This window comes from Nyctibius grandis, chromosome 16, assembly GCF_013368605.1.
Source record: "Nyctibius grandis isolate bNycGra1 chromosome 16, bNycGra1.pri, whole genome shotgun sequence".
Lineage (NCBI taxonomy): Eukaryota > Metazoa > Chordata > Aves > Nyctibiiformes > Nyctibiidae > Nyctibius > Nyctibius grandis.
Genome location: NC_090673.1, coordinates 5445608 through 5465962, shown reverse-complemented (window position 1 = coordinate 5465962; position 20355 = coordinate 5445608). Strand labels below are relative to the sequence as shown.

General features: G+C 61.8%; 1 protein-coding gene across 1 annotated transcript in view; it reads left to right on the top strand.

Annotated features, from left to right (window-relative positions):
- The first annotated feature begins 3638 nt into the window (after positions 1-3638).
- The window catches only part of HMCN2 (hemicentin 2), a 36223-nt gene continuing 19506 nt past the window's right edge, over positions 3639-20355 (top strand). The window contains exons 1-32 of the mRNA XM_068413685.1: positions 3639-4044; positions 4926-4996; positions 5945-6103; positions 6338-6460; positions 6902-7073; positions 7429-7535; positions 7748-7868; positions 7964-8227; positions 8394-8538; positions 8825-8946; positions 9041-9313; positions 9407-9548; positions 10156-10283; positions 10531-10644; positions 10799-10936; positions 11625-11819; positions 12164-12259; positions 12617-12741; positions 13017-13161; positions 13285-13397; positions 13624-13780; positions 13991-14153; positions 15561-15688; positions 15832-15940; positions 16306-16475; positions 17067-17162; positions 17281-17457; positions 17782-17936; positions 18282-18405; positions 18582-18757; positions 19016-19103; positions 20224-20343. Coding sequence (XP_068269786.1) covers positions 3816-4044; positions 4926-4996; positions 5945-6103; positions 6338-6460; positions 6902-7073; positions 7429-7535; positions 7748-7868; positions 7964-8227; positions 8394-8538; positions 8825-8946; positions 9041-9313; positions 9407-9548; positions 10156-10283; positions 10531-10644; positions 10799-10936; positions 11625-11819; positions 12164-12259; positions 12617-12741; positions 13017-13161; positions 13285-13397; positions 13624-13780; positions 13991-14153; positions 15561-15688; positions 15832-15940; positions 16306-16475; positions 17067-17162; positions 17281-17457; positions 17782-17936; positions 18282-18405; positions 18582-18757; positions 19016-19103; positions 20224-20343 — 4645 coding nt within the window. The 5' untranslated portion in view covers positions 3639-3815. The remainder of the gene's footprint in view (positions 4045-4925; positions 4997-5944; positions 6104-6337; positions 6461-6901; positions 7074-7428; positions 7536-7747; positions 7869-7963; positions 8228-8393; positions 8539-8824; positions 8947-9040; positions 9314-9406; positions 9549-10155; positions 10284-10530; positions 10645-10798; positions 10937-11624; positions 11820-12163; positions 12260-12616; positions 12742-13016; positions 13162-13284; positions 13398-13623; positions 13781-13990; positions 14154-15560; positions 15689-15831; positions 15941-16305; positions 16476-17066; positions 17163-17280; positions 17458-17781; positions 17937-18281; positions 18406-18581; positions 18758-19015; positions 19104-20223; positions 20344-20355) is intronic.

Here is a 20355-nt window from a genome sequence, read left to right as displayed (position 1 = left end):
TCAAGCCTCCCTTTGGGGAGCACCGAGGGCCCCCGACTCCTCCTCAACATCACCAGGATCTGCAGGTTCTCGGTACCACTGAAAATAAGGCTTGAAGCATCCCACGCTTGGAAATGTTGGCCTTAACCTCCTCGTGCCTCAGTTTCCCCATCAGTGAAATGGCCTGGGATGCCTGTGCCCAGGGGAGCGCGAGCGCTGGGGACGGCTCAGGGCTGCGACCAGACGGGTTTGGCAGGACCCAGTGAGCATCAGGCGCGTGCGGAGAGCTGGGAGTGGGCTTTACAGCACCAAATAATTAGTTTTGGTCTTTTTACACCTGGTCATTACTGAAAGCGAACAGCCAAGACCTGATTCGTTGCTGTTTGTGCTCGGGTTCCTGATGCCTGTCTGAAATAACGCCGGCTGCAGCCCGGGCGCTGGGAAGGGGACCCGAAGCACGGCCAGGCAGAGGCGAGGGTCCGGCCCCGGCGCCTGCGGCGTGTCCCCCCACCTCTCATTTGTCCCCGTCGGTGTTGCCCCATTAAAATGCCGTCTCTGTACTTTCTTTTCATTTTTCTGTCCGTGCGCTGACTGTTGCTGCTCTGTAACCGTCTGTCCTTGAGCTCTGGGGCTGGGCTGGGCTGAGCTGTTCCCCCCCGAGAGCAAGGACGTGGGAGAAGGCTCTGGGGGGCACGTTCCCCCCCACCCTCTCATCACGGCACAAACCAGGACCCGAGAGAGAGAAGCGCAGTGGGTTTTTCCTCTGGAGCAGCCCTTTAATTGCTGTGATTTGTAATGAGACCAGGCAGCCTCCGGGGGGGGTCCCCACCAGGTTCGTGGAGGGGGGTGTTTGCTTATGGGGGACCCCAGACCCTGTTTGTGCCGGGTACCAGCTGCATCTCACCCGACCGTGCAGAAGCGGGGACCCATCAGCACACCGCATCCCAGTTGAATGGGGGGGAGCTGAGGCTGTGGGACCCCCATCCCAGAGCCACCGCTCCCCCCGAGCAGGCAGGAACACAAGGAAGGGTCTGCCGGCGGCTGCTGTGGGGCTGCGCTAACCTGGGGGGTGGAAGGGTGTTGGGGTGTCGGGGTCTGGGGCTGAGCCCCCCTTGGAGCAGTGCTGGCTTTGACGCAGGGCCAGGCACGGCATGAGGGCAGCCGAAATCCCTGGCAGAGCTGCCCTGTTCCCATATATTTAGGGTCAGGGGGGTTTGGACAGGATGGGTGGGTGACCCACAGAGAGGAGGGCACTGGCTGGAGCGGTGGTTGGTGGGCAGCAGGGCAGGAGCGAGGGCTGGGGGCGAAGGAGGGAGCCGCTGACCCCGGTCTCGGTGCAGCAGCTTGGGGGGTCACCTTGCAGAGCAGTTCTGGGCTCTCAACCACATGTGCCAGCCCCGACTGAAAGCTGTCCTTCCCTTCTCTCTCTCTGCTCCTGCGGCCGCCAGCCCCGGGTGCGGGTGCCGTGTCCTGCGGGACCCCTGCCTGGGGGGCAGCCAGGCCCCGGGCTGAGAAACAGCAGCTCCAGCAAAGAGCCTTGTTTGTAAAGATGAAGCCTGTTTGTGCGTCCGTGCCGGTGTCTCGGCTTGCATGCCCTGCTGCCTTGTCTTGAGATGAATTCAAGAGCAAACCAAGCAAACGAAACAGTTTAAAGATGAAAGAAAATAAAACAAAACCCAGGAACTTTGTGACAGTGGAAATAAATAAAAGCTTAATGACATTTAATGAAGCACCCATGGTCTGTGATGTGCTGCGGGGTGGGCAGGGGAAGGCAGGCAGGCTCGGGGGGGCCCCCAAAGCTGCCCCTGCACTCGGTGGGGCCGGGAGCTGGGCTGGGGGCCGGGGTGTCTGGTGCTGTGTGCCCCGAGCGTGGGGCTGTGGTGGCACTGGCAGCGAGCAGTGCCCGGGCTGTGCCGGCACAGCTACAAACGTGAGTGCCCTGAGGTGTGTGGGCAGGCAGGCGGCGGGGCACCGTGCCCACACGCTGTGATGAGCTGTCAGGTCTCAACTCCAGGCCGGGGGCACATCAGGGACCGTTCACCCCCGTAACACTGCTCCTTCCACCTCCCTTTACCCAGACACAGCTTTTCTTCTCCCAGGCCCTAGCCCCCCCAGCGCCCACATCCTTTCTTCTCTTTCTCTCCTGCAGCAAAACCATTGCAGCCGTGCTGTGCCCACCTGCGCCATCCCTGTCCCCTCTGAGCCCCCTTGTCCCTGCAGCGGGCTGGGAGCCGTCGGGTGGCTTTTGGCACACAATGGCTGCCGAGGAAGCTTGATATTAATATCTCATAATTGTGCCTCGCAGCCCATACTGGAGGTGCCCCTCGGCAGCCCCCGCCGCGCTGGCTGGGCAAGCAGGGGGCTCGCAGCCCGGATGAGGCTTTTCACGTGCTGCGGGATCGCGTTTGCCATTCTGCCCTGCCAAGTCTTCCAGAAAGGAGCGCCGCGAGGCCTCCCTGCCAGCCCGTCTTCGTTTGTTTGCTCTCCTAACGAGGCTGACTAATTATTTTCTGGAGGCCAGAGGAGATGCCCTACCAGTCTAAACAAGGAGGCTGTGTGTGCACAGAGGGTTTTGTTCGGAGGTGCCTTGTGCCAGCACATGGTGGGGGGCACCCAGGGATTTATCCCCCGTGCCAGGGAACGGGCAAGGTGGGCACAGGCTCTGAACTGTGATGGTTACCCAGAGGCTGTGCCTGGCTTTGCTGTGCTTTAATCCCCAGCAAGGAAGGGGTTAAAGCCCAGCTAGTGCAGGTGCTCCTGGGACTGGGAGCACTGGTGGGTGTGGGCAGGGCTGGCTGGGGTTAATTGGGTGATGGGGAGAAGCTGTTGGGGTTTTTTTGGTGTCAGCAGCGTTGGAGAGAGGTGCTTCCTGGTGGGGTGCGGGATGGAGCTGGGGCACAGGGTTGGTGGCTGGGGGTGATCTGCGGGAGGTCTGTGGGGTGGGGGACCCCTCCCTGAGCTTGCAGGGAGTGTGGGGCTGGGGGGTGCCAAGCCTTGGTGGGGGGGACAAGGGGCTGCAGCTGAGCAGCTGTGTGTAATCCTACAGCCCCAGGCTGGGGACTGCCCTGGCTGTGGGACAGGAGGGGGACACGACACCGTGGCCTGTTCCCCGGGTCCCCAGAGCAGAGCGTCTCCCCCGGGGCTGCTGTCCCCCCCCCTGGGGCTGCCGTCCTCCTTGTCCTGGCTTCGGCTTTCTCTGCCCTTTCCGTGGCTCTTTTGCTCCCCGTTCCCAGGGCGGCTGCGCTGGGCCCCCCCGCCCCGAGCCCCTCTTTACCCCCAGCCCCACTGCAGACCCCAACGCCAGGGAGGGCCCTTTGCCTAGCAGAGGGGGGGGGTTGCGTCCTTGGGGTCCCTTTCGCAGCCAGCTCTGCTCCCCCCGCTGGGTTTGGCAGGGTTTCCCCGCAGGCTCTCAGCTGGAGCCCCCAGTGTCCTCCCCTGACCCCTGGCAGAGCAGGGGGCTCTCTGAGCTGGGGGGCTCAGGGCTGAGAAGGGGGCTTCCACAGTGTTTCTGACAACCCTGGGGGCTGCAGGACCTGCTTCCCAATCCTTACATCCCCATCCTGGCTTCCTCCAGCTCCCACCCACCTCCCTGCTGGCTCCAGAAGTCCTGTTTCCCTCCCTTCCTCCCTCCCACAAGTTGGACAAGTTGGAGGAGCGGATCCACAGCTGCGGGCGGCTGGGTGTCCCCCGGCTGGGGTCCCTGCCTGTCCCCTCTGTGTGTGGCCCCTTGCACCCCCTGTCCCTCCCTGGTGCGGGGACAGTGCCCAGGGGGTCTGGGGGAAGGAGCAGGGCAAGGTCAGAAGGGGTGGTCCCAGCCCCTGAGGGTTTCCTCCACGATGCCACCCCACGGAGGGGTGTTTGTGGGTCTCTGGTTGCTGCTGGCCCCCAGTCTCGCTGACCCTGGCACAGCGGGGACCACCCTGGCCTTCGTCTTCGACGTCACCGGCTCCATGTATGACGACCTGGTGCAGGTGATGGACGGGGCCTCGCGCATCCTGGAGCGGACGCTCAGCAGGAGCATGAAACCCATCAGCAACTACGCGCTGGTCCCCTTCCACGACCCAGGTACGGCTGGGGCAGGGCGGGGGGACGGGGCTGCGGGGAGGCAGGGTGCGGTTCTGGCTGGGTTTGGGGCTGAAGCGTGCGCTTCCCAAGTGCCTGTACTGTCCCTTCTCCACCTTTTTAACACCCCAGTGACGGCTGTGATGGGGGTGGCAGCGTGAGATGAGCCACAGCTCAAGGGCACGGTGCTGGGCAGGGGCTCCCATCCCCAAGCCACCCTGTGGGCACGGGGAAAGCCATTTCTCACCGGATTAATCCCAGTGATGCTGGCACCTGCTTGTGGGTCGCTTCTCTACTTCCAGCCTGTCCCGATCTCCCTGGCCTGATCACGGGGAGGCACTTCTGTACAAATCCAGAGCGTGCTTTCAGGTTGCCTCAATAAAAGCACCACTTGCTCAGAGGTTTTGGTAATTTACTGCAATACCAGAATCGTTTCTTTCTGTCCCAGTCTTTGCCCTGGGATTTTTGTGCATACCCATAAATAGCAGCTGCTCTCCAAAAGAGCCCTGACCCCCTACAAGGAGAGCAGGACTGAGGCTTTATTTTCAGCAGAAACACTGAGTTTGAATGAAAATTGCTGGAGCTGGACAGGGAAGGAGGCAGAGGCAGTAAATGGGTTTCTGCATCGCTTTGCTGGGAGCCTCCCCCAGCAGAAAAGGGTGCTGGGTTTGCAGCTCTCCCTGCCTGAGACCACCCGGTGTGTTGGGGAGAGCTCTTCCAGGGCTGGTCTGTCCAAATCCACGTCTCGCTCGGTGCCAGGGCAGGGTGGCTGCTTAACCCCAAGTCTCGCGGGTCCCAAAAGGGTGTTTAAGCCAGGGTGGGTGCTTGGGAGCATGGCACCGGAGGACAGGGGGGCTGAGGCTGTGGTGTGGGTGTGCTTGCAGAGGTGGGACCCGCCACCCTCACCACGGACCCCCGGCTCTTCCAGCGGCGCCTGCGGGAGCTCCAGGTCCAGGTAGGCGTCCTCGGCTCTGTGGCTGGCCTCCTGAGTGGCCCTGGGCGCTCGGTGGGAAGCCCAGCCCTGCATTCCTGCGTGGTGGTGGGTCCTGGGAGCAATCCCTGCTCCCCTCCGGGCCTGGAGTCCCCCAGGAGCCTGGCGGGGGCTCGGGGGTGAGCTGGGCTTGCTGGGGTGGGAGCGGAGAGGGTGGGTAACGCTGGTGCTGTGCCCCAGGGTGCTGTGATGGGGCAGAGCGCTCTCAGGTCACAGCTCTTGTCCCAGAGTGGGAATGCTTTCCACAGGAAAGTTTACACAGACTCTCCATGGAAAGAAAAATCTCTTCTGCCAGAAGTGCTGTTTGAAAACTGTTTGAGTCTTTTTATTTTTTTTTTTTAAATGATTTCAGCTGCATTCTGCCAGCTGAAACGCTCTCCCGGAGTTTAATCACGCTTTATCCATCCCCACTCCTGCCCTGCCTCCCGTGCATTGCTAAATCCCCATGACATTTCCCTTTGGATGCAGCTGTGTTGTGGTGGGAGGTGTAAAGCTGTGGCTGCAAATCGTTTCACAGCCCTTTGGGGTGCAAAGCCCTGTGGAAGTGGGAGCTGGTCCTCACTGTGGGAGCGCGGCCGGTCCTGCTGCCATGTGGGGGGGTGACGGGCTGGGGTGGGCACGAATGTGCTGGCTAAAGGTGTTTGTGGGAAGCCAGCAGCTTCTGTGAGTCTGGATCCCCAAATGAGTGATTTAATCATCGTTAGTGGTGAGACAGGGATGGGTCCTTGTGGTCCCACGTGTCCCTGCAGTACCATCACGCTGCTCTGGCTGTGCTTGGACTGACTCCAGCAAACCAGTGCGATTCCTTCCTGTGAGCAGACCCTGGGTGGGATCCTGCCGGGAGCCCAGCAGGGAAGGGCTGAGCAGGGGGTGGCTTGGTGCCTGTGCCACATCCCTCTCTGTGTGCCGCAGGGTGGAGGGGACTGCCCGGAGATGAGTGTGGGAGCCATCAGGCTGGCCGTGGAGGTCTCGCACCCCGGCTCCTTTGTCTACGTCTTCTCGGATGCTCGGGCCAAGGACTACGAGCAGCAGGAGGAGCTGCTGCGGCTGCTGCAGCACAAGCAGAGCCAGGTGAGCAGTGCTGCGCGCTGGCCTCCTGCGAGAGATTGGGTGGGTGCCACAGCAGCTCCCAGCAATGAGCCACAGCGATGAACTCCGCTACGTTGCCTGTTAGTGGGGTGAATATTGCATCCCTGGGTTGGCCTGATGTACCGGGGGCTGGTGGATGCCGGCTGCGTCCCCTGCCTGGGATGGACAGGCACCCTGGGGCTGTGCGTGATGCTATGGGGACCATTGCTGTGGCAGGTGGTGTTCGTGCTGACGGGGGACTGCGGGGACAGGAGCCACCCCGGGTACCGCGTGTACGAGCGCATCGCCGCCACCAGCTCCGGGCAGATCTTCCACCTGGACAAGCAGCAGGTGACAGAGGTGAGCGGGGAGACCTGCGGGACCTGAGATGCGTGTGGTCCAGCCCAGCTCGGCTGCTCTTATATTCTCCCCGGGGTCTGTCCTCGTGCCCAGATTGCTCTGGGAGCCCTGCTTTAGCCTGGAGCCGCAGCGAGGGCTGGAGAAGGCTGGTTGCTCTCGAGCTTGCTGCTGGGCTGCTTGTGTGGTCCTTGGGATGAGCTGGCTCGCCTGCCCCCGCGGAGGGGAGGGGTCTGCTCGGGGCTCCCGGTGCTCTCAGCACCTTGGGAATTGGGCAGGAGACCTCTCTCCTCTCCCTGTCCTTAAAGCACTTGACCAGCACGAAATCTTGGAGAGCTGAGGAAAATCAAAGTGCTTTTCTGCTCCCAGTGCAGTACAGCCCCGCTCCCAAAATGGCTGTGGTGAGGAGGGATCCGGGTTAATCCTCCCTCTGCATGCCCCCAGGTGCTGAAGTGGGTGGAAGAGGCCATCCAGGCCTCCAAGGTCCACCTGCTGTCCACAGACCACGAGGACGGTGGGGAGCACACGTGGCCGGTCCCCTTTGACCCTAGCCTGAAGGAGGTCACCATCTCCCTGAGCGGCCCTGCCCCGGGCATCGAGGTCCGGGATCCAGCAGGTAGGAGCCCAGGGGAGGGGAATGGGCCGGGGTGATGTTTTGCCTCCTGGAGAACCCTCACGTCAGGACAAACGGGAGGTTGCAGGCGTGGGGTTCACCAAACCCTGTGCTGAAATCTTAAATAAAAATGCAATGAACTGCAAAGCCCTCGTGAAGCACCAAGCTCTGCTCTGCTCCCCCCCTGGGTTGGCTTTGCTGCTGGTTTTAGGAGGGGTTTCTCTGCTGTCCTGGCTGTGAGAGCTGTGTGATGGGCTCTGGATCGTGGTGAGCCCTGAGGGAGGGGGCTCCTGGCTGGCTGCAGGGACAAGGGGATGGACCTGGGTTGCTGATGGCAGAGGTTCACTCGCTGTTGCAGGAAAGGTCCTCGAGAAAGGCCGAGGTCTGAAGGAACTGCTCAGCATCCCCAACTCGGCCATGGTGGTGGCCGTGGAGCCCCGCGAGCCAGGGATGTGGTTGGTCACGGTAGGCTGGTGGCAGACCCCGCACATCCCCTACCCACCCCTTGATGGATATTTAGCCATCCAGGCTTTGCCAGGCGTGGGCTTTCCCCTCTCCACCTCCAGCCGGGCAGAGGACGCGTGAGAGGGCTGGAAGGGGCTGGCTGCCACTTCCTCCCTTCCCCATCGCCCCTCCCTTGCCCTGACCTGGGCATGTGCCTCTCTCTTCTCTTCCAGACCCAGAGCAGCGGCCGCCACTCGCTGAGGATCACGGGCATCAGCAACATTAATTTTCAAGCCAGCTTCTCCACCCAGCCAGACTTTGATGCCAGCCAGCCCGGGGAGCGGCCGCTGCAGGGTGAGGCAGGTGCTGCCCGGGGGTGTGGATGCTGCATCTGGGCTTCTCGCAGCCGAGGACGTGGCTGGGTTGTTTTTTCCCTTCCCTCTCTCCAGGTCTGCCCATCTCTGTGGTGGTGAACTGCACCGGTCTGAAGCCGCCTGGGCACTTGCAGGAGATTGAACTCTTCAACGCCTCCGGCCATGCCCTCCTCTCGCTGTCCACATGGCCCCTCTCCAACACCTCCTCGGGGCAGCTCTGGGTGGGCTCACCACTCCGTGTCCCCCCGGGCGACTTTCTGCTGAAGGTGAAGGGTGAAGATGCCCATGGCCACCCCCTGCACCGCCTCTCTGGGGTCACCTACACCAGCGTGGTCCCCGGTGAGTGGTCCCCGCGCTCCCCAGGGGTGCTGAGAAGGGACCAGAGGCTCCAGCACAGCCTCTGCTTTGGTTTCTGCTTGGGTATTTTTTTATACTTCTTCCCAGTGCAGCTCTTGGTGAGCTCCAGGGGAGTGTTATATGTGTGCGTGTCCCCAACTGCTTCCAGGTCTACCCAAAGTGAACATCTCCAGCAGGATCCAGGCTTACAGCCGTGAGCCACAGCTCATCTCCTGTTCCGCACGGAGCGAGGTCCCTTTCCGCCTGCAGCTCAGCCGTGGTAGGATGAAGCTTGGGGAAGAGCAGCTCTTCAGGTGAGCCTCCAGTTTGGCCCAGTGGGCTCCATGACGGACCCGTGCGGGCAGCAACAGCCCCCTGATCTGTGCCAGCTGAGGGGGATGCTGTGTGCTGGCTGGGTGCCTGCAAGCTCTGAGCATCCCAAGGCAGCAGAGGAAAATCCCGAGGGGGGTGTCTGGGGGGGTGGGGGGATGCACCCCTTTGCCTGACTCAGAGGGGAAAAAAGTCCCAGGGAGTTGTAGCAGGGTGGTGATGTGGCAGCCCCGGGCTGGGGGTGACCCCATAGTCTCTCCCTGTTCGTAGGAGTTCGGGGAACATCAGCTGGTTGATCCCTGCAGCATCCAAGAGTGACGAAGGGTTTTATGAGTGCACAGCCACAAGCAAGGTCGGGGCCACACGGGCTCGTGCCTATGTCTCTGTCTCAGGTGGGGACTGCTCATGCCAAGCCTCAGTGCCCACGAGTCTCCAGGTCCGTGGCTGGGCATGAGCTCATCTCACCCTGGCGTGCCGTGTTTGCAGAGCCACCGCCACGTCTCGTAGCCCCGGGCAACATCACGGCTTCACCAGGCCAAGACGTGGTCATGTCCTGCCTGGTCCTGGGTGACGTGCCCTACAACCTGACGTGGAGCTGGGACGGGAAGGCGGCAGAGCCGGGGGATGGCCGGACCAGGCTGCTGCAGAACGGCTCGCTGGGGATCAGCCGCGTGCAGCCGGGGGACGGGGGCCTGTACGAGTGCGTGGCACGCAGCGCCCACGGCACGGCCACCACCTCGCTGTGGCTCTTCGTCCAGGGTAGGCTCTGCCCCGTGTTGGACCCTGGCCTGGGTGATGCTTTGCCCCTGTGGGTGGCACCAGGGGGCTGAGCCCTTCTCCAACCCCGTGCAGAGGCGCCGTGGGTGAAGGTTGATGCCAGTCCCCAGCGTTTCGGCAGGGGCCAGGAGCTGCGGCTGAACTGCACGACCGGGGGCCACCCCCCGCCCCGCACCGCCTGGAAGCGCTGGGGCTGGGCGCTGGAGCAGGACCAGAGGTAAACCCTGCGGACCTGGGTGCCTTCATCCTCCCTGTCCCGCTGGGGATCCCTCGCAGGGATGCAGGGGCTGAGGGAGAGGGGCTTGGGGCTGCCCATAGCTCTGCAGAGGGGAAGGCATGGCAGGATCCCTGACCTGTGCACCTGAGGTGGCTGGCATACTGCTAGCCTCATATCATAGGTTTATTTTTAAGCCAACCTGCCTTATCCAGGTCACTGTCTCCACCAAGGGGGACTTGAGGCGTTTTGCACACCCAGTGTGTGCTCAAGTCTCAAAATACTCCTTGTGCTTCCCCTTGATTTCTTCTGCTTTATGGCTTCGACCTCCCTGCCCATGTCAGGCTGTGAGCGCTGGAGTGGACTTTGGGGAAGGTTTTTTTTTACTTTGGAGATAAAAAAGCCCAATTCTCAATGCTTTTCCCTGGTTCAAAGCAACGTCCTTCCCTGCAGCAGCTGATGGAGCTGGCTTTAAGTGCTGACCCACATCTATCGAACGCCCAGCACTTGCCACGTGTGTGGGACGGCCTTAAGCCCACTCGTTTCAGCACATTTTTAATCACCAGCTCTGTTTTTACAGGGCGTGTTTCTCCCTCTCTGTTTGCCGCAGGGTTTTCACGGATGCTCGGCGTACCCTGCACATCAGGGCTGCCATCCCAGAGGATGCAGGGAATTACAGCTGCCACGCCAGCAGCGCGCTGGGCTGGGCTGAGGGAATCGTCACACTGGAGTTCACGGGTACCCGCTCCCTGCCGGCCGGCAGCACCCCGGGGAGGGCCCAGGCTCAGAGCTGCCGCAGGAGGGGTTTGTTATCCCTCCTTACTGTCCCTTGGCCGCTGGCTGGGACCTTGTGGCATGCGAGCTATGGGATGGGGCTGTGCTGGAGGGTGTTGGGGGGCAGCTCCCAGGGCTCCCCTCGGGGCGGATGGCACCGTACCTAGTGCTGCAGGGAGTCACCGAAGCCATCTCTCTCCCCGCGGCACAGAGCCTCCTGCCATCTTGGCAGTGACGCCCAGCCTGAAGGCACTGGTGGGAGAAGACGTGACCCTGGAGTGCTGGGTTTCGGGGGTGCACCCACCCCACATCGTGTGGTACAAAGGTGAGAGTGGGACGGACCTGGGGAGCAAACCCCCTCCGTGCACTGGGGACCCTCCGCCGCCCCGCAGGGACATCACACACGGGGTCCCCTGGTCTGACGGCGGGAGGGACCCCTGGAGGCGCTCGGGGTGCTGACGCGGGCGGTCTCGGGGCAGGCGAGCAGGCGGTGGCGGCGTTCCCCCCCGGCACCCAGCGTGCCGTCCTGCGTCTGCAGGCGGTGCGGGAGGAGGACGCGGGATGGTACATCTGCAAGGCTGGCGTCGCCTTCGACGGCACCGTGCTGGACGTGGGCTGTAAGTCTCTGCCCACAAGTGCTCGAGCCTATCTCCACCTCTCTCCCTCCCTGCTCAGCTCCCACTTGCTGCTTCCCAAGGCTCCTTTTCCCCCCACCAGCTCCTGGGTTTCCCAGCGTGGGGGTGTCAATGCTCAGTACAAGCAGGCTGAAGCCTGGTGGGATTTCCAAGGGTCAGCGGGAGGGAGGAGGCTCAAGAAGCATCAGAAGGCTGGTGCAGATGCTACTGCATGGGACGTGACGGCTTGGGGCAAGAGTGGGGGTGCAAAATGCAATTAGTAGGATTAGGTGGAGGTGGGGGCTGGCTTCTGTGTGTCTGAAAATCCAGGTACCCCAACCGATGCCCAGGGCTTCCGACCGGAGGCAGAAGGGATGGAAGAGCCTGGGGAGGAGGCGAGGAGGTTCTGTGTTGGGGGCAGTAAGGCTTGAAGCAGTCAGAGGGGGAAAGTGCAAGAGGTTTTGCTGAGCCAGGGGGTTGCTGAGTGTAACTGGAAGGGGTGGAAACTTTGGATGTAACAGCTTTGGAAAAACACCAAATGCTTTCAGTCAGTCTTGTAGCTTTTCAGGGCACCTGACTCATGTTTTGCAGCCCCGTCTCTTCTCCGGGCTTGGCTGTGCACAGAGCCTGCTCTGGGGAAGCCGGGATGTCGGACCTGCCCGAGCCCCTTCCCCGCTGCTCTCTCCTCCAGCTGCCCCTCACTTTCCCGAGCCCATGGGGGACGTGGCAGTCGAGGTCGGGGACAGTGTGAGCCTGCTGTGCCGCGCCGAGGGCTCTCCCCCGCCACAGATCGTCTGGTCCCGGCAGGACGGGAAGCCCGTGACAGGCTGGCACGGGCCACGTGGTGTTTCCAGCCAGCCCGAGGCTGCCAAGCTCCTCATCGACAGTAAGAGAGCTGGGCGCGCATGCGGGTGGCGGAGGGTGCATGCAGGCATCCCCCCGGGTGCACGCTTACAGCCCCCCCCCCCCCGCTGCAGGCTGGTGTCCCAGCAGTGGGGTTAGCCCCCGCGCCCACTCTTTTTGCAGTGGTAAAGCATTGATGTAGTGGGTTTGTTTGTACTTCTCGCTCACGCGAGCTTAGCTGTGCTGGAGCAGCCTGCGAGCCCCCAGCGCTGTGGGGTCCCTCGCCGGGTGGTGGCGGGGCAGGGGAGGGTGGTGTCACCCCATCCTGGAGCTTGCTTGGGGCTCTCCAGCCCCGCTGGGCTCAGGTCTTTCCCCACCGTGCTCCAGGCGCATCGCTGGATGACCAAGGCATCTACATCTGCGAAGCCCAGAACGAGTTTGGGAAGATCCAAGCGGAGGTCAAGCTGGCGGTCACCGGACACGGTTTGCTTTCACGTGCTTTTGGGGGTGTGTCGATCCCGGCGAGGAGCGAGCGGCGGACCCGTGCAGCCACGTCCGCTCCCGAGCCGGCCCCGGTTAATGCTCAGCAAACCCCCCCCACCCCAGCGCGGGGTTTGGATAATGCCTTTCCGCTTCTTTGGCTTAATGCGCTGACACGCACTTGAACCCAAACTGTAGACGAATATCCCCAAATTCTTGGGGGAGCTGAATGTTGGAGCCGGCTTGTGCCGAGCCAAGGTCTGGACCTTGGAAGAAAGGCGATCCAGATCTGTTCTCCCAAGTGCTCCTGGCCAGTTCATCTCCAATTAACGTTGTTTCCCTTTCCCTTCTTTCAAGCAGCCCCAGAAATAGCTCTTGCATCCCCCGTGGTCCGCACGTTCCCAGGCCAGCCCGTGTCGCTGCCCTGCGTGATCCTGGCCGGGCGGCCGTTCCCAGCCCGCCGCTGGCTGAAGGATGGGCAGCCGGTGAGGCTCCGGCACCCGCCGGGATGGTGGGTGGGCAGCTGCGAGCATGGCCCTGTGACGAGGGCTTTGCTGCAGGATGGGTGCCCCAACCTCCTGGGGCCAAAGCTGCTGGTGAAAGGCGCGGGGGGAGCGTTTGAGTTGGGAGGGTAAGGTGGGTTTGTCACCACCCCAGGATGTTCCTGCTGCTCAAGGATCAGTTTCTAGATATGCCCCAAAGACACAGTGATACGGTGATGTTTGACCCCCAGCCTGTCCCGCTCTCTGCCTGTGCCCAGGTGGTCCCAAGCGGCCGCTACTCCGTCCGGGCTGACGGGAGCCTGCACGTGGGCCAGGCATTGCCAGGGGACGCGGGGAGGTACACCTGTGAGGTGACAAACGCCCTGGGCTCACACAGGCAGGACGTGTCTCTGGTCATCCATGGTGAGTGGCAGGGTGCAGGGCATCCCTGCTCTGCGGTCGACAGGGGTGGGTGCCCTCTGCGCCGCTCTCTTCGGTGGGCATGGCCCTGGCTGTGCAGGATTAGGTGCTTCTCTGCCTTCCCAGTTCCCCCCAGCATAGAGCCTGGCCCTGTCCTCATCACTGCCACTGAGGGAGCAGCTGTCGCCCTGCGGTGCAATGCCACCGGCGTGCCCCCACCTACTGTCACCTGGACAAAGGTAGGTGACAAGGACAAGCAGGCTGTGGGTCACCCTCGGCTGTGGGGTAACGTGTAGCTCATCAGTGGGGCTGTGGCTGCCCGGGGAGGTGGCACCGAGTGCCCTGGGAAGCTGGGACCGGGAGGGAACTTGCTGTAATGGGTCCAGAGCCCTCTTCTTGCCCTTGGGGTGCTCAGCTCATGGGAGCCTCTGCTCTCTTCCTTCCTCCCTTCCCTTTCCTCTGCAGGGCACGGAGCCCATTTCACTGAGCCCACGCTACCACCTTGACCCCGATGGGACCCTCCTGATCCCTTCATCCTCCCCTAGGGATGCTGGGACCTACTTCTGCACAGCCACCAACGCAGCAGGCTTCTCCAGCCGGGAGATGCAGCTCTCCATCAGCAGTGAGTGCCTGGGACTGGCCCTGGCACCAGCTCCCAGTAAAGCAGCTCCAGAGGGTGACTGGCTTGGGAGAGCATGACCTGGGGACTCTCCTAGCTTCCTTGGGCCACCTAGCCAGGTGCCAGATGGGTTTGCGGGGTGGGAAGAGCAGCAATGAGGGCTGTGGGGCACCTGAAGCATTCCTGCACCAGCTGCGCTCCCTCTCCACCCAGCGAAGCCCAGGATCAGTGTGAACGGATCGCAGGCATCGGACCCCACAACCATCCTGGCTGTGCTTGGGCAGGAGACCATCCTGCCCTGTGAGGCTGAAGGCTATCCCCCTCCCTTGGTGGTGTGGACCCGGGAGTCCCAGCCGCTGCCTCTTGCTACTGCGAGGTAAGGAGAGTTGTGGGTGCTGGGGCCGTGATCTATCGGGATTGTGTGTCTCTCCAGAGGGTTGTTGGGTCCATGGAGGGACTCAGCTGCTTGGTAGGGAGATGCAAAGGGCATCCCTGTTATCAGCTGGCCTATGATCAATGCTCTGGCAGGAGCCAAGGCAGCTGAGCAGAACAGCATTAGCTCTGCTCCTCAAGGAGAGCAGAGCAAGAACCACCAGGCTTTTTTCCATCATACAAACATCTGCTGGGACAGAGCAGCTGCTCCCGACCCTTCGAGCACCTGCCCTGGACACAGGGCTGGGGTTGGGAGGGAAGGCAGCTCCAGTGCAGCTCCTCGGCCCTGCTCGCCCGTCCGCCTTCATGCACATTCCTGCCTTGTGCCGTCACGCTGCAGGAGGCCAAGGATGTGCCTGGGGATGGCGGATCCCTGCAGGAGGCGTTGGACCAGGGCTTGATGGTGCTCTGCATCCAGGTGGCTGCAGGGCACTGAGGAGGAGGAGTTTTGAGGACTGGAGGAGAAGGAGAGCTCCTGGGCCAAGGTTTGGCAGAAACACAGTTGTGAACCCGGCGGTGGCTTTGTCTGCACTGGGACATAGGTTTAAAGGCCAGTTCTGTTCCAGTGGCTGATTTCTGGAGGACCAAATTCACTTGTTGATGGTGTTGAGGCTGATAGCAGCCGTGGGACAATCATTTAATGCAACTTGATAGGAGAAGATAACCTGGAGAGTGGTTGGATATGTGTTTATTGAGTGTCTTGGTCTTCCCCCTTGGAAGCAGGATATGCTTTCTCAGTACGTTAGCACCGTGCCGGAAGGGGCTCCCTAAAATCATGGGCCCTGATCTTGGGGTTAATCACTTCTTTCCCTGCACCTGAGGGTTGCTGTGGCCTGGGGAAGCAGGAAGGCATCTTGGTTTTGTCCTTCTTGAGGGACTGTGTTGCTTTGTCATTCTTGTCTGGTTTCCTGTGGCTGTTCCTGGTTGACCTGTGCTGCTCCCCTCAGCTGGCTTGTCCTCACGTGCCCGGGTGATTTATGGGAGCATACGAGGAGGAATCTGCAGCCGTGGGCTGAGATGATGTTATGTCTGTGGAGCACAGACAGTGCTGGGAGCGAGCGCACGGCCAGCTCCAGCTGCAGGGGCTGTGCTCCGTGGGGAGCCCCGTCCCCCTTCGTCCCTCTGGGCGGGTGGCTCACGCTGCTGCCTCGTGCTGAGCTCGTGCAGGAGCTGAGCAAAGGGGATTTGCACCCATGGACAGCTCCACCATCCTCCTTGGGCAGGAGGTGGCCCTGGGGACCTTCTCTTGGCTGTCTCAAGGTGATGGTGAGCTCTCAGCTCCTGCCTAGGGGTAGGTGATGGATGATATGGCTGTTCTCCCATCTAACTTTTCTGTTCCCTCTCCCCAAAGCTACAGCGTCCTCCCTTCAGGATCCCTCCGGCTGGCCAAGCCCCAGGTGACGGACACCGGCCTCTACACCTGCATGGCCATGAACGCCGCGGGGAACGCCTCGCTCAGCTACAGCCTGCACGTCCAAGGTTCACATCCACTGGTTAAAACGCTCCTGCTGTGGGTCTTAATGTACCACCGGGGTCCTGCACCCTTCAAGCCCTTGGCTGCTCCCACATCCCTGTGCCAGGATCTGAGGGTGGTCCCAGCCTGAGGTCCCCTGTCCCCCCAGCTCCCCCCCAGCTGCTGATCAGCGATGGGGAAAGCCACCTGACGGCTGTCACCAACGACTCCCTGAGGATTCACTGTCGCGCCATGGGCATCCCCATGCCCCGGATCCAGTGAGTACTGCAGCATGGTGGGTCCTGCCCACGCGTCCCTGAGCTCCCTTTGGGGCTGTGTAACTCCCTGGGGGTGCTCTGCAGCCCAGCACGCAAAGCTGCGGCAGAGATCAGGATGGGAGCTCAGGGTGGGTGATGGAGACCTCCGGCTTGGGGTGTCCCTTAGGATGGGAGGCATCCATTCTTGCTCCTTACCCCTGAGATCCTGCTCTGCCCAATGATCTGGGCACTGCCAGCCCCTTTCCAGGTGACAAGGGGACAGCCCTTGCTGCCAGCACCCCTGTTTACTCCTTTGGTGGGCAGAAACAGGGGGTGGGTGGTGTCAGGACAGTCCAAGGACCTGACACCTGTCCCCTTCCTCACAGGTGGCTGAAGGATGGGCGTCCACTGGGCAAGTGGGACGGTGTGGTGGTGTCCGAGGACGGTGGGACTCTGCTGATCACCCGTGTGGGGCTTGATCACGAAGGGCTTTACATCTGCCAGGGCAGCAACTGGGCAGGGGTGGCCCAGGCGGAGGTGCAGGTTTCAGTCCAAGGTGAGTGCAGCATCTGGGGTGACACCCGCTATCCATCCCATGTGTCAGGGAGAACGTGGCTGGCCAAAGGGGTCGGTGTTCTTGGCCCTGCTTTTTGGGAGGTGGAGGGTCAATAGCTTGATCCATTGGGATCTTGCCCTCTGTCAATGAGGCTGAGAGCTGATGGCCACTGACCCTACGGTAAGCCACAGTGTCCATCCTTGATGGGTGCTTCCCGGTGGAGGGTCCACGCCCCAGCCCTGTTTTCCCTCTGGCCAGAGCACCCCTCGGTCAGCATCGCAGGGGGTGACGCTGAAGGTGCCGGGTGAGAAATCAGGCAGGGAGTGGAGATCCCTGCCCAGGAAGGATCAATATCTTGTTGGGGCAGGGAACAAATCTGCTGGCTGACCTGGGGAGGAGCAGTGGCACCATGTGGTGGTGTGGTCCCCTCCCAGAGTGGGGAGCAAGCCCTGGCCCCCGGCCAATGCTCTCCCAGGACTTGGTGTGTGCTGAAAGCCACCGCTGAGCCCAGCCATGCCCCGTGGCACTGCCCTGTGTGGCCACAGCTGGATGGGCCACGTGGAGCTGATGACTGCGTGTGCTGGGTTGCAGTGCCTCCAAACATCGAACCCAGCGCGGTGGACCTGGCCGTCCTGGAGAACGGCACGGTGTCCCTGGAGTGCCTGGCCTCGGGGCTGCCTGCTCCGGGTGAGTCGGTCCTGTCCCTTGGCTCTCGCTCATGCGTCCCTGGGGCTTTCCCCAGGTCCCCTTGGTGAGAGGGGCAGCAGCATTGCTCCTCACAGCTCGGCTCCCTGCTTCTCTCTAGACATCGCCTGGTACAAAGGGCGCGAGCAGCTCTTGACTGCACCAGGACGGACCCTGTCCAGGGATGGGAAGCACCTGGAGATCCAGCGTGCCCGGCTCTCCGACACCGGCAGCTACCGCTGCGTGGCCTCCAACGTGGCCGGTGTCACTGAGGTCTGGTACAGCCTGCGGGTGACCGGTGAGTCCGCAGTGTGCAGGGGAGGGACTGCAGCTGCCTGAGAGCTGGGTGCTTCCCTGCCCCAGCACCTCTCCTGTGTGCATGGGACCAACAGGGCTGTCCCAGCCCTTGGGACACGTCCCTGGAAGATGGCTTTAGCAGAGCCCCTGTCCTCTGTCCCGTTTGCAGTTCCAGCCATATAATCCCCTGCATTCATCCCAAATAATGTCCTAGAAAACCATGGCCCCATGGATGGGTATTGCCTGGTCTACACCGTGGTGTCTCCTACCCACCCCATCCCTTTTGTACCCTGCTGCTCCTGGTGACATTTCTCTGCCCCCGCAGTGCCCCCACGGATCACTGCTGGCCCCAGTCCCCTCACGGTGCTGCTGAACGAGCCGGTGACACTGGAGTGCGATGCCACGGGGACCCCAGCTCCGGTGCTGCTGTGGCTGAAGGATGGCAATCCGGTGCCCAGCGTGGTGTTGGGTGGCCCGCAGGTGAGACAGCTCCTGATGAAGGGGGGTCACCGGGGATGTCCCTCCAGGAAGATGCTCCTTTTCCTTGTTTAATAAAACAATTGCTGGAGCTGAGCAGGAGCAATGTTGCCCAGACCTGGTCTGTGTTTGGTCCATGGGAGCTTGGACCTGCTCAGTCCTGCGCTGGGCTTGCCTGCCATGAGCGGCATGGATGGGCAGAGGGTCCCCAGGGTGTGATGAGGATGGGCTCAAGGCAGGCTTATGCCCCCCACCCCGTTCCTGTGTGCCAGCTTGCAGCCCAGCTGCCTGCCAGTTCCTCTGGTTTTGTGCTCACCTGGGCTCTTTCTGCCTCTGGGGGAAGCACAGATCCTCTCTGGCGGGCGTGTGCTGTCCCTGCCCACCGCTCGCCTCCAGGACTCGGGGACATACACGTGTGTAGCCAGCAGTGCCGTGGGGGAGGACAGGCGTGAGGCCACCCTCGAGGTCTGGTGTAAGTACCCCCGTGCATCCCCAGTCCCTCCCCACCAGCGTGGCTGTGGGGCTGGAGGTGATGCTCAGGACTGGGGGGCTGCTCTGTCCGCACAGGGCTGTGGGGGACCAGCCCTGGGGAGGGGTACCAAAGCGGGGGGCTTGGGGAAGGTGTTGCCCTGTCGATCTGTTTTCTAGTGCCCGCCACTGCCCTGGGCGAGGAGGAGAACGTCTCTGTCATTGTTAACCAGCCAGTGACCCTGGAGTGCCCAGCCCCCAGGGTGCCCCCTTGGGGGTCCCGCTGGCTGAAGGACGGGAACTTGCTCACACCAAAGCCGGGCGTGCAGCTGGCTGCGGAGGGGACTGTGCTCCAGGTGATGTTTTGGTGTGTTGCAGAGGACGGGAGGGGAAACGGGGCTGTGAAACCCTTGTCTGCCCTTCCTCACCCTTGGGAAAGAGTGGGTGCAGAGGGAGGGGGTCTCCCTCCCTGCTGCCCATGGCTCAGCACCGTTCCCACCCCTCACATTGATCCCATCCCCATGGCTTCTGCTGGCGCAGAATCCCCCAGTGGAGGAGCTGCGTGGGTCCAGCTCTGCTGCAGAGCATCTCAGTGTCCCTGCTTGCTCCGGCAGATCGGACGAGCCGCTGTGCAGGACGCGGGCAGGTACACGTGCCAGGTGCCCGGCCACCCGGAGAAGCACTACAACCTCGACGTGTGGGGTAAGGGCCACTGCGGCTGCAACAACCCCTCAGGGGCAGATGGAGTGTGTGTGTATAATGTACACTATGGTATATACCATTTGTCTATAGGTATAATGTGTACCTGGGGCAGGTGACTGGCTCGGAAAACACGAAGCCCAAAATATTAAAGCTCTGCAGAACGATGGTGGTGGGGAATCCCCACCAGAATGGGTGTCAGAGGGGAGAAATGTTGGCATGGGTCTTGGGGGGGATTTCAGTGATGATGCAGCAGAGGTGCCTTTCCAAAATTTGGGCAGGAAGGCGAAGGGATTTCCTTGCTATTGCCAGAGCTTCTCTGCCCTTTCTTTGCACTTAGTCAGTGCAGTGGTTGCTGGAGGTATCGTCCCCCTTATGTCCTCATGCCCGTGTCAGGAGGATGCCCACGGTGATTCCCAGGCTGCTGCCAGGACGGGTATCGGCCGCTTTCTCTCGCTCGATTCGAGCATCCCTGCAGCCTCCCGGCCCGTTCAGCACGTCCGCAGCGCCGGGGCTGAGCCGGGGTCTGGCTTTTCTCAGGGATGCTCTAGGCCAGTTGGTGGAAGTCCTGCAGGCAGGTAGCCAGGGAGTGGAGACAATCCAGTTCTCCTGATCCAGGCTTGTTCCTGCGATCCCTTCCCAGGGAAATGTTTGCACGTCTGGCGTCCTGGCTCGGGTGGATTGTTTGGGTTCTGCTGTTTTTGTTTTTCAAGGGTTTCTGGGTGTTGGGGTTTTTCTTCTACAAATTGATATCCCTCATGGGAAGGAGTTACTGTTTTCCAGCCAGCTGTATTTATGAGCAACTGAGAACAGCATCTGATAATGGAAAGAGTTAGGTAACCTTCCCAGGGAGCAGCGCTACCTAATAAGGCTGTGTCTGGCCAACCTGATCTTGGCCTGCCTGTGTGGCTGGCGTGGGATGCTCGGCCATCCTCTGCTGTAGGCCACGTGCAATTAAAAGCATCGCTCACTAATAGCTGGAGAGTCAAGCTTATTATTTCCATGTGGAGCCAGTGCAGTGGAGTCTTGATGGTTCGTTGTGTGAAGCCCAGCAGAGCTGCAGGTGTAACGAGCAGGACGGAGCTCTGTCAGCAAGCTGCCCCTCTCCTCTCGTCCCCTGCAGTGCCCCCGTCCTTCTCCTCCGCGGAGCCCGCTGCCGTGTCCGTGCTGGAGGGGCAGTCTGTCGGGCTGGCCTGCGAGTGCCACGGGATCCCCTTCCCCACCCTGAGCTGGTGGAAGGATGGTAGGGTCCTGC